The following is a 16,750-nucleotide window of genomic DNA, read 5'->3' on the forward strand; positions in this document are numbered from 1 at the left end:
TCCTCCTTCTTCTTCTTCTTCATGAACACAGTGCAAGTTGTGGCCTTTGCATGTTAAAATGAAACAGTTTCTATGGAAATTCCAGTACGAGGCTCTGTGGTCCTTCATGGCCTAGTCACTTCTGTTCCTCTTCCCTCCCCCTCCCCCTCTGTGACTACTACAGCATCCACCTCAGCTACCTCTTCAACTATGGTGAGATCAACTCCATTTGGCTGCTGTCGAGCCATAGCCTCCAACTTAAGGCAGTACTGTTCTGCCTCCTGCTCTTTCTTTAGGAGCTGGTGTCTGTATTGCTGGGCTCTTCGATTGGCCTCCTTGGAGTTGCTGCTGTAATAGTTTTCTTTCACTGCCTTCCTTGCTTTCTTCCACACTTTGTGACTTTTCTTCTTCTTCTTCCTCTTCAATTATAGTGTCCTCTGCAGCCTGACCAGCAGGTACAGTAAGAACTTGTTGTCCATCTTGCATAGTTACAATGAATGGCTGGCCAATGCTTCCAGTAGGGATTGTAGTTTGGATATTACCCAGAGGGACTCCATCAGTTACTATGGTGATGACCCTCTGACCTCCACTCCCCACCTCTTGCTGGATTGAAGAATCAAGAGAATTTCCTTCTTCAATTGATTCTAAATTAGCTGAGGTTGCTTTGGGGTTAGCCGAAGAAACAAGGCTAGTGAGGTTATCAACCTCTCTAGAGGTGAAGGTGAACGGAGTAGCCACAGTCACAGGGTTAGTCACAGGGTTGGCTCTCTGGGGGTTAACACTCATTTGATTCTGCATTGCTTCCTGGAGGATGACCAAAATCTCTGCATCGTTTTTCTCCAGTGCTATGTCAAAGACAGACTTACCAAACTTGCTAAAAGCATGGACATCAGCTCCATATTTGATAAGTAACTCAGCATCTCGGTGGTGATGCTCTGTAGCCCAGTGCAAAGCTGTCATCTTTAGCATGTCCTTGGCATTCACATCTGCACCATTCCTAACAAGCAGTTCTATGATGTGCACATGTCCATCAGCTGCAGCCATATGCAAAGGAGTCCTGTCCACTTTGGTCCGGGCATCCCTGCTAACACCTGCTTGAAGGAGTACTTCTGCTGTGGCGTAATGACCATACTGGGCTGCAAGGTGGAGGGTCATGCTGCAAGCCAGTCTGTGGTGAATGAGGCCCCATTTGCCATCGGTGTGCTCACTTCATCATCTTGGCCTTTTCTTGCAGCTTCTAGCAACCTCTTCCCCAAGTCCACCAGTGACATCTTTATGCATAGGAACAAAAGATTTCAGGTATCTCCGCCTCCGGGACGCTCCTGGCTGTGCTTTTGCCAGGCCGGCCAGTTTGCTCCTGTCCTGTCTCTAGTTAAACCTCCCTGTCAGCAACTTTGGGGACTTTCCGCTTATGCCTCAAACGAGGGGCCTCCCCCCCTCCCTGTGTAGAAAGGCAACACTTTTTTAAAGTAATTATTGGGACTGGGAATGGTGGTATACACCTCTAATCCCAGCACTCAGGAGGCAGAGCCAGTTAGATCTCTGTGAGTCTGAGCTCAGCTGGTCCACATAGTGAGTTCCAGGCCAGCTAGGCCTACAAGGAAACCCTGTCTTTAAAAAAAAAAAAAAAAAAGTAATTATTGGTCATGTATATTGGTACACACCTGAAATCCAGCATTTGGGAAATGGAGGCAAGAGGGTCAGGAGTTCAAGACCAGTCTCAGCTACATAGCAAGTTTGAAAAGAGCCTGGGCTACAGTAGATCTTGTCTCTAAAAAAAAAAATTGTAATTATTTTCTGAGTCCAAGTTTCATATCTTCATAGTGCTAGTCAAACCACCTTGGGGCTAGAGAGCTAGCTCCACAGTTACAAGCACTTGCTGCACAGTCATGAGAACTGGAGTTAGGATCCCAGCACCCATCTTATACACCAGACATTTGATACACACCTGTAACCCCAGCTCTCAGGGCAGTGGAGATAGGATCATTGGGGCTTGCTGTCTTCCAGCCTAGCCTAGAAACGCTCTGGGTTCAGGAAGAAACCCTGTCTCAAAGGAATAGGCAGAGCATGAAAGAAGAAGACACCCACACACGTACACTTATACTCACAGATACATAACCTAAATAAATAAATAACATTAAAAAATTTTTTGACAGGGCCTCACTTCCCCCATGTAAAAGAAAACATCACCTTCACCCACTTGTGACAGCCCATGATCCTCCTATGCATCCAGGTTCTGCCATACTGGTTCTTCCTGGCTGGCTATAGAACAGTCTTTGAACAAGAGGATGAGGAGTCAAGAACAGACATGGGCCCTTTGCCTCCCCAGAGTCAGACCCTGGGTAAGGGGTTTTACATACCATCTTGTGTAGCATTATCACACCAGTCCTAGGAAGTCTTCCCCATTGTATAGATGACAAAACTGAGGCTTAGAACAGAATATCATTTACCCAGGTTTCCCAGAAGCAGCAAGTTACCATGCTAAGACTGTGGTCTCTCTACCTCCCTGCCCCCCAAACTTAGTTTGGCTTGGATAATGGCCAAGGCCTCCCCACTACACATATACATATACATCAATGTTTTTAGAATCTGTACATGCCAAAGGCAACTCCTTGCCCTCCCCTGCCAAGCCCTCTTTCCTTTCTATGGGATCTCTGGTAAGCAGGACCGAGAGAGATTATGTGTAGCACCTGAAAGTATGAATGAATGAAGGGAAGCCCTCCAGTTCAGAAGGGAGAAATCTCTCACTCTCAGCTGCTGTGTTCATCAGTAATCCAGAGGCTGCTGTCAGCTCTGATCTCACAGAAGCTTCAATATTTCAGCTCCTCCAGAGCCTTGTTTCTTAGCAACCATATCACCATGCTTTCCATAAGGGCTGCCAGTCCATGTACTCTGCATCCCCTTCCTGTAGGTGCTGACCCTGATTGCCTTCATGGTCAGGTGGAAATGTTTCTATCAACCCTGTTGGGCAGTTTTGCTCTTCACAGCCCACCAGGGGTGACACTGTGTACAGGAGGCGAGTGCATGCCAGGTGAGGGAGAAGAGCAGCTTGGCACATTGCAGTTCTCTCAAGTCCATCATGGGCTGGTGGCAGAAAAATAGGATGGAAAGGGTTGGAAGGAGATCAGGGTAGCTCTCTGACCTGTCCCCTAGTTCCAACACAGGCCCTTGTCCCTGCCTCTATGCAGGCGTGGGAAAGAGGAATGTCTTCTCTCTAACCCAGGCTCAGATACTGTTTTCCTCTGTGGCCCAGGTGCGGTGGAGGCTTGTCTCCTGCATCAGATAAGGCGCCGTGCCGCTGGCTTCCTGCGCAGTGACAAGATGGCAGCCCTGTTTACCAAAGTGGGGAAGACATGCCCTGTGGCTGGGGAGATTTGCCACAAGGTGCAGGAGTTGCAGCAACAAGCAGAGGGCAGGTGAGGCCTGAGCCAGTCCTTGCCAGCATGCCTTCTGCTCCTTCCTGGGCATTTTCTGCTTCCCAGAACAGCCTTCCTAAAGGTTGGCTAGCCCTTGTCTTATAGGGCTTCTTGGGTGAGGGACAGTCCTAAAGTAAGGGTTGGCCCTCTGTAGTTTCAATATCTTATCTCCCACTCCTTACCCGAGCCCAGGGATTCTGAGCTCCTATCTAGTAGCAGCTCACTCCCTCTACCAACTTGGGGTCTGTGCCCCTGAAGCCCCCTTCTTTTTTCAGGAAACCCTCAGGAAGCAGCCAGGAGGCCATTCGGAAACAGGGCTCAACCAGCGGGAAGGCCCCGGCCCTCAGCCCGCAGGCTTTGAAACACATATGGGTACGCACAGCACTCATCGAGAAAGTTCTGGACAGGGTTGTACAGTACCTGGCCGAAAACTGCAGGTGACTGCCCCATCCCCCAGTTGCTCTCTCCCTTGGCCCACCTCAGCCCCACCCTTCTATATGCTTAACAATCTATGGCAACCTATAAACATGTCTCCACCCTCCTTTTAGCACCCCAGAGCATAGTACATGTCAGTAACCCCATAAAGCTTCATCCTACTGACTCATTCCTTCTTGGTGCCTGACATGAACCTGTCCCTATGGGCATGCCCTCTCCCTGGTGAGCTTGACCACCTTGGCCTGAATCCAGGATCCCTTGCAGTCACCCTGTCTGTCTCCTCCTTGCAGCAAGTACTATGAGAAGGAAGCATTACTGGCAGACCCTGTGTTTGGCCCGATCCTGGCCTGTCTTCTAGGTGAGCTTGAGAGCAAAAAGGCCTGTTCTGGGTCAGTGGGGTGAGGAGCAGGTGGCGAAGGAGCTCCATCTAAGCTAACTCCCTGTTTCCATAGTGGGACCCTGTGCCTTGGAATACACAAAGCTTAAGACAGCTGATCACTACTGGACTGACCCCTCTGCTGATGAGCTAGTCCAGAGGCACCGTATTCGGGGTCCCCCTAACCGCCAGGACTCCCCTGCAAAGCGCCCTGCTCTGGGGGTAGGTATCCCTCTCTCTTAGGCTCACTCATCCAGACTATACTCAGATTTCCAAGATAGTGTCCCAAGATCTGTCTACACTAGCACTTTCATAAATATGCTAATAGCCCTTGCCCTCGGCTGGAAAGCAGAGGATAACCTAAGGCAAACTGGGAGCAGGAATGGGCCTGGGGAGGCTAGAGAGGGCCCACAGGGGAGCCTGAAGGTTCCCAAGTCCTAAGGCCAATTTCCTGGGGTTAGGGAGGCTGAGCTATTCCTTTCCTGGCAGATCCGGAAGCGCCACTCTAGTGGCAGTACATCAGAGGACCGGCTAGCTGCCTGTGCCCGTGAGTACGTGGAGTCCCTGCACCAGAACTCAAGAACACGTCTGCTCTATGGCAAGAACAACGTGCTGGTGCAGCCGGTAGGAAGGCTTAATGCCACCCTCACCTGCCTCTAAAGAAGGTCCCTGACCAGAAGCCTCCAACCACTTTCTTTCCTAAAGAACTTGACCAGAGAGAGGGGAGCACCACCCCCTCCTCACTGTGTCATATGACTCATGCCCAGCTTGGAGTTGGCAGCAGACAGGGATGACATCTGCCCTGGCTAGCTGAAAACCAGGCTGTCTAGGGTTAAGATGGCAGCCAGCAGGCAGGGTGAATGCCCAGCATGGGTGTGGCTGGCCAGTGACACATCTGGCATCCAGGGGACTGACAGGACAGAGACAGTGGCACTAGGCCAGCCAGGAAGAAGAGATGCCCAGATCTGCCACGTGACTTCTGTTTTTCCTTGCTTCTGTCGGGTCTCCAGCCCCGGTACCCCATTATTGGCCTGGCCTGTTCCCACTCGAGCTCATTCTTAGGGGCCATTCCATGAGCCTCATTGTTTCTGTGTCTCATATGTCTCCTTCCTACAGAAAGAGGACATGGAGGCTGTTCCTGGCTACCTCTCCCTACACCAGTCTGCAGAGAGCCTAACTCTGAAGTGGACCCCCAACCAACTCATGAATGGGACCCTTGGGGACTCTGAGCTAGAAAAGAGGTAGGGCTTTTGTTCCTTCTCTCAGGAAGCAGGTAAGGCAGTGGGAGCTTGACCTCAGGCAAGGGGACAGAGAAACTATGCAGGCCCCATGAGGCAAGCCTTATTCCTTATTCCAGTGCCAAGAACTGTAAGGAAAGCATGGCTGCCTGGAGTGATTTCCAAGCCCTTTAAGACTAAGCTGTGCCTGGCAGTGGAGAGGTTTGTCTGAGCCAAACACTGGGCAGCTCAGACTTGTGGCTCTATGCCAGGAGGACAGCATGAGGCTTAGAGGGACAGGGCTGGCCAAGGTCACTGCTTGGCTGTGGCTACCCTATCTTCAGTGTAGTTGCAAGGGGAGATAGGGTCAATTGACAAGGCGGGTCCTGGGACATGGTGACACAAAAATGGTTCCTTTTCAGTGTTTACTGGGACTATGCCCTTGTGGTGCCCTTCAGCCAGATTGTCTGCATCCACTGCCACCAGCAAAGTGAGTCTGCTTGTCTGAAGCGCAGGGATGGGAGGGCAGACACTTCCTCTTAGTATACTTTGCGTGGGGCCTGTCAGACTTCTTATGTTCCTCTCACTGTTCTTATTTTTATTTACTTAATTACTTTGTAGTGCTAGGGATCAAATTCAGGGCTGTGTACATGCTGAGCGTGTGTTCACCACTGAGCCACACCCCTAGCCCTTCCACTGTTTTGTTTTGTTTTTTACATTTATTTATTTAGTGTATAGATGTGGCTAAGTACTCACATGTGCATGCTATGCCACAACACACATGTGGAGGTCAAAGGATAATTTGTGAGAGTCAGTTCTCTCCTGTGGGTCTCAAGATGGGGATGAAACTTAAGTTCCTAGGCTTTGTGGCAAGTACCTTTACCTGTAGAGCCATCTCTCCAGGTCCTCACTGTCCCTATTAATGAAGTACCCAGGTCACATTCTAGCCTGACTATCCTTGTTCCTAACCTGGGGAATCTAGGGACTGGGGTGATGGGTGGAGAGGTCTCAGGGAGGGCCCAGCCTCACTTGCAGGTGTTCACCCTCTAGAGAGCGGTGGCACGCTTGTGCTGGTGAGCCAGGATGGCATCCAGAGGCCGCCACTGCACTTCCCACAGGGAGGACACCTGCTGTCCTTTCTGTCCTGTCTGGAGAATGGGCTGCTGCCTCGTGGACAGCTTGAGCCCCCGCTGTGGACCCAGCAGGGGAAGGTACCTTGGCAGGGGAGGCTCTGGGTGCAGGGCTGGTGAAGGAAGGCCTCCTCCTTTCCTTTCCCATACAGTTCTCAGGAACAGCTTTGCTTTGGACCTTGGATGGGACTGTGTGCTTGACAAGCTGACCATCTGCTCCCTCTGCAGGGCAAAGTGTTCCCTAAGCTACGGAAACGCAGCAGCATACGGTCCATTAATGTGGAGGAATTGGGTGTGGGACGGGCCACAGACTACGTGTTCCGGATCATCTACCCTGGGCACAGGCACGAGCACAGTGAGTGTCTCCATTTTCCCCATGGAGAAAGCTCAGAATGTTGGGGAGCACTGCATCACTCAGGAGGCAGGCAGGGCCCATTGGTCAGGCTGGGTTAAGAACCTCTTGGTTCATCACTTAATCTCCCCACTGAATCTTTCACCTACAAGAAAACTTGCCTGTCTTCTACCTAGCTGTCTTCCCTACCCCACCACCCTGAAGCTCTCTGCTCAGCAAACCAGTCGTCACTATATAAAAGTCATTTTTTTTCATGCCATGCTTCAGAAAACAAATGTGGGACTAGATGTATTAATAGAAAGTGGAGAACTTCCCATCTCTCTTCAGCCTGATATAGAAGGTAGAGAACTCTACACCCCTCTCCATCCCCATTACCCAACTTCTATGAAGAGGCCTGGAAAAGTCTAGGCATGGAATCTGTACTTCTTTTTGGACAGTGCAAGTTATTTACTGACTCTTCTAGAACAAGAGTCCTCCTCAAACCAGCTCCTAATGCAGACACAGAGGTTACATCTGAAGCAGGGTGAGCCCCGGAGCTTGGTTGTTAAGGGCTGGGGGCCTGAATGTGACTGGGCCCTCAGGGGATCCTGTTCCATCCCAGTTACACACCTGGGCAGAAGGGCATCTATTGATAAGTATCTGCCAGTACCAGTTTTATTTCTGGTCAGAATGCTGCTGCTATCCATGGGATTTTCTGGACCAGACTTGCATTTCTTTAAGATAAGGTCAAGGAATTTGCCAGTTCACAGCACTTACTGCCAACCAGACCACCTGCTCCCCACATTTCCTAACTTCTGCCAAAAAGTTCTCAGTAGTTGTCTGTGTTGATGGGCAGATGACCCAGACTTCATACAGATAGCTACAGCACAACTCATCCCAATAGGCTAGGAAAACCCAGGCTTAGGGGAATCTATTCCTCCTAGATGTGCCAGGCAAAGAGATAGCTAAAACCAGAATATGTTGCAGACTGGAATTTCACCTCAGGCTTTGCTTGGTTTAGCTTTTTCTGTCTCTGCTTCCCTTCTTCAGTCTATGACACTTCCATTCTAGTCACATCGCTGTAAAGAGCACTTCCTTCCCTAGAGGATGAGCCAGGGCATCAGGAGCTGAAACTCAAGTTAAGTGGCATTAGCTCCTCAAGGATGGCTTTGAGAAAGCCCTGGAAAAAGAAGGTTGAATTTATAGTCCGAAAAGAGGGATTTGGAGTAATCTTTAGATTCAGTCCAAGCTGACCATAGCATAGCTGAAGAATAATCAGGATCTACCTGCCAGTAGTCCTGGCCAGCCTTAATCAGGACTGGTACTCCTGTACATGCACGTACATGTTCTCCTCTCTCTCTCTCTCTCTCTCTCTCTCTCTCTCTCTCTCTCTCCCCTCTCTCCCTCTCTCTCCTCTCTCTCCTCTCTCTCCTCTCTTCTGTTCTTCCTGTAGAGGACCCTTGCAAACAGTGGAGCTCTGTAGGTACCTCTCAGCCCCTCGCCTTCTTCCATCCTTTCCTAATAAGCACCAGAAAGTTCCCAGACCACTCCCGCTTCCCTCTTCTGTGCCTTGCAGGTTCAAGGTGATCCCCACCTCCATGCCACTCATTTCAAGGAGGGAGTTGGTCTCTCCTGCCCAAGGACTAGGGTCCTCATGCCTCTGCCTCTCTCGCTATTCTCTTTGAGCAGTCACTATTAACTACCACCACCTAGCTGCCAGCCGTGCGGCCTCGGTGGACGATGATGAGGAAGAGGAAGATAAACTACACGCGATGCTCTCAATGATCTGCTCGCGGAACCTCACAGCTCCCAATCCGATGAAAGGTTTTTATCCCTCCCAATCCCTGACTCACCTCATCCTACACCCTACCCCCCTGGGCCCACCTGCCACCCACAGCAGGGGCTCAAACAGCAGTGTTGGCATTAGGGGACTTGCATCCAGGCCTGTTTCCTTCTGTCAGAAGGCAAATCAGGGAGGGCACAAAGGAGGCCAAACAGGTGCTGGCAAGAACGAACAAATGACTCTGGATGAAGAGGGACTTTAAGCTGAAAGAGAAGGAGCACCATTGAGGGGAAGGACTGGCTATATGATGACTGTGGCATGACTACTCCTGGTAGTCAGGCTGACAAATGCCAGTCAGTGGTCTCTTTCATTCTCTCTAGTCACGGCCCTGTGCTTCTGATTCTGACTTCACAAGATATAGGCTAGAAGCAGAGGTAGGAGCTGGACAGGTCCTGTGAGGGGTGAGGGTCACCATGAGAAGAGACCTCAGAGCTTGGCCTTCCCAGCAGGCACGAAGGCTACAGTATGCTACCTAGTACTTTAATATGAAACCCAGAAATACCTGCTGCAAGGTGTCCAGGAACTGGTACAGGTTCACAGCAGCAACATGAATTCCTATTCCACATGCTCCTGGTGCATTATGGGTTTGAACAAGTATTTCACCATCCCCAGTCTGTTTTCTCACTGGTGGTAGGTACTGTGCCAAAGAGGCAAAGAGGCTTCCTTGGTACGTTCCTGCACTCCTGGATCTCAGAGTCCCTGGAGGCAGGGGTCTTCTATGGAGACAGCACAGTACAGTACCCAAACCCCCACAGTATTCCTCTATCTACCATCTTCTTAGAACAGAGCTGACTTGGTGTGAAGGAACCCCACTCTTTTTGCAGAGCCATGAATCAAGGGGCCATTGTGAGGGCTGATAAAGGGCTCATGGAAAGGCTGGGCAGACAGAGACTGAGGCTAGCTCTTGGAGGTTTGAGAATTCCCCCATCTCCACTATTTCCATGCCACAGAATTGTTTCTTTTCTTTTGCTATCTCTTTTGCTACACAGGGTCTGTTACACCACACTCTCTTAGGTTTCTTCAAAGTTATGCCAGGCATGGTGGTGCACGCCTCTAGTCCCAGAACTCAGGAGACAGAGGCAGGCAGATTTCTGTGAGTTCAAGGCCAGCCTGGTCTACACAGTGAATTCTAGGCCAGCTGGGGCTACAGGGAGACCGCCTCAAAAAGACCACACACAAAAAAAGTTCTATTATAGAGCATATTTCCTTAACCTAGTCACCCAGCCAGTAAGAATGAGCTTCCCTTTCATGCCAGCCAGGTCCATGGTTCAGAACACATCCAGTACCCCTCAGCCCACGCTGCCAGCTGTTCTTCCTGCCACAGGCCTGCTTTCCCTCCCAGCCCTGTAGGCCAGGTCCAAGTGAGAACATCTTACTTCTCAATTAACTGCCCTCACATACCCATGCAGTCTGGTTCTTTGAATCATAGGCTGCTACTAATTTACAGGCTAACTGACCTTGAGCAGTATGGGAAGGTTGAGCTCTGGGAAGGCTGAACTCAGGGAGAGAGAGCTCATTGCCCGATGAACTGGTCCTCAGGTTGAAGACTAGATGGTCCTAGCAGAGCCATTTTGGCAAACTTGACAATAGAACAGACTGACTGCTGGATGTTGACACACACACACACGCGCGTGTGTGATTCCAGCACTTGGGAGATAGAGGGAGGAGATTCAGGAGTTCAAAAAAGAAAAGAAAGCCCATTGACAGTTCTTGGGACTAAGGTCTCCAAGAGCAGACTTTTAAGCCCATAAGTCCAGAGGCTTTGGAATTGGTCCAGGCATCCTCTTACAGAACTTAGGGGTTAGAGCAACCCCTTATATAACCTCTGTGCCCCCAGTACTTAAGGGAGGGGAACAGGCATGAGAAGAGGATCCACTGGGAAATAGGGATGGGGGATATGGGAGCTCCTGGCTATACTCCAGTCCATAATGACAACACTGTTGAGTCCATTCTGCTAGCCGTTGCTTTTTCAAGCCTGCAACATGCTTGACTTGTGCATGTGATTCAAGTGGCGGTGTGTCCAGGTCTCCTCCCACCTCTTCTGTTTTCCCGCTGCCTCCCTCACAGAGCAGAGATGCTATTCACTCTAATTCTGCTCCAGGCTAGGCACCTTTCACTCGGAGTCCTCGGGGCTGTGGGGTTCATCTGCCCTGATTGTTTGCTTTATACTTTCCTCATGCTCAGAGGAGAGAGTCAGAGTCAAAACTGACCCAGCAGATCCCCCATCCAGCCTGCTGCCCCCTCACCCAGTCACTCCAGAGCTCCAGCTGTCTGCACTGGGTTGTCACAGTGTGCAATGCTGCCTGGTTCAGCTCCTTCCTGGAGAATTAAGGTGAAGAGCATTGACCCAGGAGCCTTGCCTTGGATGGGCCCAGCTTTCTGGGCATGAGCTTGTTTCCCTCTGTGCCCACCCTTCACCGTCTGTCTGTACCTGTCGCCATCCCTGTCTGCTGCCTGCTGCCTGCCTGGCTGGGCTGACTCCCTCCCACCCTCCAACCTCCTCCCACAACTGGCCACCTGCCTGCCACAGGGGCATGAGCTAAGTTCCCATCCCCCACCCCCACCACCTGTACTTGTTCCTTGCTGGTCCCAGAGTCTTGGGCATGGCTTGCAATCCCTCACTCCCAGAGCCGCAGTCCCCCTCACCAAGTATATTCCCTTAATTTGCCTCCTAGTGGAGCTGAAGGACCAGATACCAGCACAATCCCAGCCCTGGGCCTGAGGAGCCATAAGGCAGGGTAGCTCCTGAAGGGACTGGAGGGAATCAATTCAGTCCTCTGCACCAAGGGACGGACACCATAGCTGGAGTCTGGCACCCAAAAAAAAACCAAGCCTAGGCCTGTTCCAGACCATGGCAGGCCAAGAGTTTCTTGCTAGATTCACTGAGAAAACTTCAGCACGTGGCTCTCTCCTTGTTCTTCATACTTTCTGCCTTTTTCCTTCCCTCACAGTGTCACCTCCAGTCATTCACTTCCCTTCACCATGTTTCCTCTCTGTGGCTCTTTGCATTGCCAACATCTACCCTGAACAGTTTCTTGTGCCACTCAGGCCCTAGAAACTCTAAAGAGTTTTGATTCCATTCTAATTCAGCCCAACAGAACTGAGGCACTCCATCTACATACAGAGGTACAGACATGTTTAAGGAGCCGTCTTCTGATGCTACACCTTGGCATGGTCAGCTATGACTGGTGTATTGGATGACTGGGCCTTGTGCCCAGACACCACTTCTGCTCCCAAAGGCTCTGCCAGCCCTGGGAAGTTTGTCCTCCCTTCCAGCTCACAGGAGAGCCACCATGCAGAATACAGTCAGAGTAGACCTCATGGCATATGACTTGGGCAAGGAGCACTGTTCCTACTTAGCCACCAGCCACAAGATAGAATCCCTTGGAAGGGCAAAGTCAGTGAAGCAAGTGGCCTAATGTTCCCTCAGGATTTTTGGTAATTGATACCAAACACCTTCCTGAGCAACACAGAGTTTGCCAAAAAGAACCAGGCTAAACCCCTAAAAGCCAGGCTAACTGGCAGCATTTCAGAGAGCTGAGGCCTTTGCTTATCCTTCTCTTTCCTCTAGAAAAGTTCTTTCCTCTAAAAAAGCAAGTGTTTTCTGGTAGTAGATGGAGGTGGGTAGACATAATCACCCACAACTCAGTCCAAGTATTCTGTCACATTCAGAAAGCCACCAGGCTGCCCTTTTAGGCTCGGGGGAGGCTGGGCAGTATCAGGTGCCCTCTCCACTGTTTGCATTTCTGGGTTCTTGACCAGGCAGGCACCACCCTGTGGTTCTTCACCAAATGGGTGACTTTGTCTGCAGCTCTGGGCACAGGGGTGGGCATGCTGCAGGGTGCTTCGGGGAGGAAGCCTGCCAGGCATTGACCATGGCCTCTTCCTGCCCTCAGATGCTGGTGACATGATTGAGATGCAAGGGTTTGGACCAAGCCTGGCAGCCTGGCATGTGGAGGCCCTATGCAGCCAGGGCTCCTCTTGCCTCTCCTGCTCCTCCAGCAGTTCCCCATATGCAACCCCTAGCCACTGCAGTTGCATCCCTGATCGGTGAGTAGGTAGGCCTGGAACACCAGCCTCTTGTATCTACTTGTGTGTGTCCTTCTGTCCTTACAGGCTGTGTCACTGGCATGACAGCGTGGCCTCTTAAGTTGGACAGTCCTAGGTTGAAATTTCACTTATGCTACCCATGTGACCTCAGCAAGTTGCTGAGTCCCATGAGAGCCTCTGTTTTTGAAGCTGTTTCCTCTCCTGTAAAATGGGTAATACAACCTGCTTGTGAGGATCATGTCAATGCTATACAGTTGTGCCTGTACACAGTAGGTGTCCCCATGTGGACATCCTGCTGTCAGGCTGTATGTCTGGGGGCAGATACTTGGCACCTGCCATGTGTGAAAGAAATGTGGGAATGACTTTGTGTGGGCCAATTGAGGAGTACTCTCTTTCACCTGTCACTTTACTTTTTTTTAATTTATTTTTTTTAATTAATTTATTTATTTTTCTCATCTTTTTGAGACAGGGTCTCCTTGTAGCCCCAGCTGTCCTGGAACTCACTATGTAGACCAAGCTGGCTTCGAACTCACAAAGATCTGCCTGCCTCTGCCTCCCAAGTGCTGGGATTAAAGGCGTGCACCACCATGCCCAGCTTTTAAAAATTTTTTTTTTTTTTGTCTTTCTGAGACAGGGTCTCCCTGTGGCCCCAGCTGTCCTGGAACTCACTATGTAGACCAAGCTGGCTTCGAACTCACAAAGATCTGCCTGCCTCTGCCTCCCAAGTGCTGGATTAAAGGCGTGTGCCACCACGCCCGGCATTTATTTATTATTTTTATCTTATGTGTATGCATGTATTGCCTGCATGTAAGTAAATGCACCATGTCGTGCAATGCCCTAAGAGGACAGAAGAGGCTGTTGGATCCCCTAGAACTGGAGTTACAGACAGTTGTTAGTTGCCCTGTGAGTGCTGGGATTCAAACCTGGGTCTTCTCCAAGAACAGCCAGTGTTCTTAACTGCTGAGCCATCTCTATAACTAGTCACTTTACTTTTTTTTAATTTTATTTTATGTGCATGTGTATATTGCCTGCATGTAGGTAAGTGCACCCGTGTCGTGTAATGCCCGTGGAGGATAGAAGAGACTGTTGGATCCTCTGAAACTGGAGCTACAGACAGTTGTTAGCTGTTATGGGGGTGCTGGGATTCGAACCCAGGTCTTCTGCAAGAACAGCCAGTGTTCTTAACTGCTGAGCCATCTCTCCAGCCCCCTAGTCACTTTACCTGTCATTTCTGGTGGTCCTGAAGTGTCTGTCCATTTACACTCAGGAAATCAAGATTCACTGGAGCAAAGCTTGCTACCCAAATTGTCTAGGTGGTTCTGGCCCAGACAAGGCCCCCAACAGCAATATATCAAAGATGATTGGCAAGATGGGGAGCTTGTTGTTGTGCTGCCATGGTGTAGCTTTCTCTCTCTACACTGCCTCAAGCATCTTGCCTGCTGCCACACCCTGCAAGCCACAATGTCAGTATCCCCCTCCTTCTGAACCAGATTGTTTCCACAGGTTGCCCCTCAGGCTGCTGTGTGAGAGCATGAAGAGGCAGATTGTGTCCCGGGCCTTCTATGGCTGTGAGTGTTTGGTGAGGCAGGGGTGTGAGGGCTGAGGATGGGGAGGCACCTCAGTCACAGCCCCCCTCTGCCCATTATAGGGCTGGCCTACTGTCGCCATCTGTCCACAGTGAGGACCCACCTGTCAGCACTGGTGCATCACAACATTATCCCACCTGACAGGCCCCCTGGGGCCTCAGGCGGCCTCACCAAGGATGTGTGGAGCAAGTATCAGAAGGACAAAAAGGTGCAAACTTAGGTTCTGAGGTCAGAGACTGGGCTGGAGGTGCCAATAGGCAACAGTTATGCATAGCCGCTGGCTCTAAGAGCTGCTTTTATAAACTGAATGGACCTTCAGAGTAAAATATAGTGAGGGTTGGGGCATACAGGCCAGGACTGATAGCTACGGGGTAACTTGTATCACCAGAGAAATACAGCTGGGTCCTTGCATGGGAAGGGTCTGGTCTGGGAATCTGATCTACTTCCATATTGATCTGAGACCTCAGGCAAATCTTTGCTTCTGTTTGGGCTCCATTCCTCCCTATGAAGAAGGGGGTGAGACTAGATCTCTAGCTGTAAACCGGGCATAGGAAAACATGACTCTCCGAAGCAAGGTTTGCCTGGTCTCCAGCAGAGCCACTAAAGCTCAAGCCTATTCCTCCCTGGATTGGGGCTTGGCCACTGGGCCACAGTAACTGGAGTTCACACAGTCTTCACCCACTGTATCCCTCAGAACTACAAGGAGCTAGAGCTGCTTCGGCAGGTTTACTATGGAGGTGTGGAACATGAGATTCGCAAGGACGTCTGGCCCTTCCTGCTTGGCCACTACAAGTTTGGCATGAGCAAGAAAGAGATGGAGCAGGTAAGGGAGCATACTCCTATAGGGCCAAGGAGATAGCTAGGCAAGGGAACCCAGGGAGGGGGCTGTTAAAGCCTCAGCCCCTTCCTAACCAGAAAGAAACAGGAGAGGAAGATGGTAGCAGAGCAGCTCCGCAGTCCCCACTGAGGCTCTGTTCTAGTCCAGCTGTCTCAGCCTGAGTTTCCTCTGGGCCAAAGGTCCAGTGCCTACCTACCCCTGAGAAGGCCCTAAGGTACCCTCCCCATGGTCATGGTGTGGTCTGAGCACAGGTGGATGCAGCAGTGGCAGCAAGGTACCAGCAGGTGTTGGCAGAATGGAAGGCCTGCGAGGTGGTGGTGAGGCACCGGGAACAGGAAGCTCACCCAGCCACACTCACTAAGTTCTCCTCGGGCAGCAGCATCGACAGCCATGTGCAGCACCTCATGCACCGAGATTCCACCATCAGCAATGATGTGAGCCAGATTTGGGGTGGGGGTGGTTTGGGGAAGGAATGGTGGGGCCCTCCAACTTCTTAGGTATAGGGACCCTGAGCACTGGGCCAGCCTCTAATACTCACTGGCAGCTGGCCTCTGGGCAGAAGGCTTCATGTGTCAGTGTCTCAAAAGTTTCACCTGGGGGCTGGAGAGATGGCTCAGCAGTTAAGAGCACTGGCTGCTCTTACAGAGGACCCAGGTTCAGTTCCCAGCACCCACATGGCAACTAACAGGTCATAGCTGCAGTTCCAGGGGATCCAGTGCCCTCTTCTGGCCTCCACAGGCATTGCACACACCTGGTACACTTAAATGCATACAGGCAGAACACTCATATACATAAATAAAAAAATTTTGGGGGGTCTTTTTGAGACAGGGTCTCCCTGTAGCCCCAGCTGGCCTGGAACTCACTATGTAGATCAGGCTGGCGATGAACTCACAGAGATCCGACAGCCTCTGCCTCCCAAGTGCTGGGAGTAAAGGCGTGCACCACCATGCCCGGCCCAATAAAAATAATTTTTAAGTAAAAGTTTAAACCTGAAAAATAGGCAACTATTACTCTGCAGCTAACTTCTCTGAGTACCATGGCACTAAAATGAGTTAGTATTTTGTGTTTTATTTCAACTGAACAGCAGAGAAAGATGAGTCTTTGGGAATTTGGGGAAGTTCCTCTTTCCTTATAGTGAGAAGGTGGGATAGCCACAGATACCCCTGGGTTCTAGTACTAGATCCACTATTGGTGAGAGCATTGTCTCTGAGCAAGAATGCCCTGTCCCTGGCGTAGGTTTCCCTTTGCTTTCATGTCTCTGATTGCAGAGGTTTTTTTGAAAGTTGTTGGCCAGAGAACATAGGAGCACCTAGAGCTCCAGTGTTGTCCACTGGTAGAGTCCTCTGTGCTCTGCAGTGTTTCTGCCCTTAGAGAAGTGACTGTCAGAGGAAATTGAGCACATTGGTGGACAGTTCTTCCTGGTATCACTTTTGCCTTTAGAACACAAGTTCTAAACCATGACCAGCCAACTTCCAAGTCTCTTTTTCCTTTTTTTACTTACCTCCCCTCCCCTCCACCCTCCCTCCCTCCCCTCTTACTTTCCCCCACC

General features: G+C 50.6%; 1 protein-coding gene and 1 pseudogene across 8 annotated transcripts in view; one reads left to right on the top strand and one right to left on the bottom strand.

The window, feature by feature from the left end:
- LOC103730544 overlaps positions 1 to 1,499 on the bottom strand; it is a 7,826-nt pseudogene extending 6,327 nt beyond the window's left edge.
- The window catches only part of Sgsm2 (small G protein signaling modulator 2), a 50,533-nt gene that overhangs the window by 27,027 nt on the left and 6,756 nt on the right, over positions 1 to 16,750 (top strand). For 5 of the 8 annotated variants that reach the window (XR_003848809.1, XM_008828806.3, XM_029561458.1 and 2 more), the window contains exons 3-17: positions 3,233 to 3,395; positions 3,671 to 3,832; positions 4,121 to 4,188; positions 4,283 to 4,428; positions 4,696 to 4,830; positions 5,323 to 5,447; positions 5,846 to 5,913; positions 6,474 to 6,634; positions 6,782 to 6,908; positions 8,574 to 8,708; positions 12,624 to 12,777; positions 14,281 to 14,345; positions 14,426 to 14,571; positions 15,058 to 15,186; positions 15,453 to 15,635. Coding sequence is in view for 7 of the 8 variants with exons in the window: in XM_008828806.3 (XP_008827028.1) it covers positions 3,233 to 3,395; positions 3,671 to 3,832; positions 4,121 to 4,188; positions 4,283 to 4,428; positions 4,696 to 4,830; positions 5,323 to 5,447; positions 5,846 to 5,913; positions 6,474 to 6,634; positions 6,782 to 6,908; positions 8,574 to 8,708; positions 12,624 to 12,777; positions 14,281 to 14,345; positions 14,426 to 14,571; positions 15,058 to 15,186; positions 15,453 to 15,635 (1,967 nt within the window). In the remaining variant the exon portion in view is untranslated. The remainder of the gene's footprint in view (positions 1 to 3,232; positions 3,396 to 3,670; positions 3,833 to 4,120; positions 4,189 to 4,282; positions 4,429 to 4,695; positions 4,831 to 5,322; positions 5,448 to 5,845; positions 5,914 to 6,473; positions 6,635 to 6,781; positions 6,909 to 8,573; positions 8,709 to 12,623; positions 12,778 to 14,280; positions 14,346 to 14,425; positions 14,572 to 15,057; positions 15,187 to 15,452; positions 15,636 to 16,750) is intronic. The other 3 variants (XM_008828807.3, XM_029561456.1, XM_029561457.1) reach the window with 2 other exon arrangements.

This window comes from Nannospalax galili, unplaced genomic scaffold, assembly GCF_000622305.1.
Source record: "Nannospalax galili isolate Female #2095 unplaced genomic scaffold, S.galili_v1.0 scaffold212, whole genome shotgun sequence".
NCBI lineage: Eukaryota > Metazoa > Chordata > Mammalia > Rodentia > Spalacidae > Nannospalax > Nannospalax galili.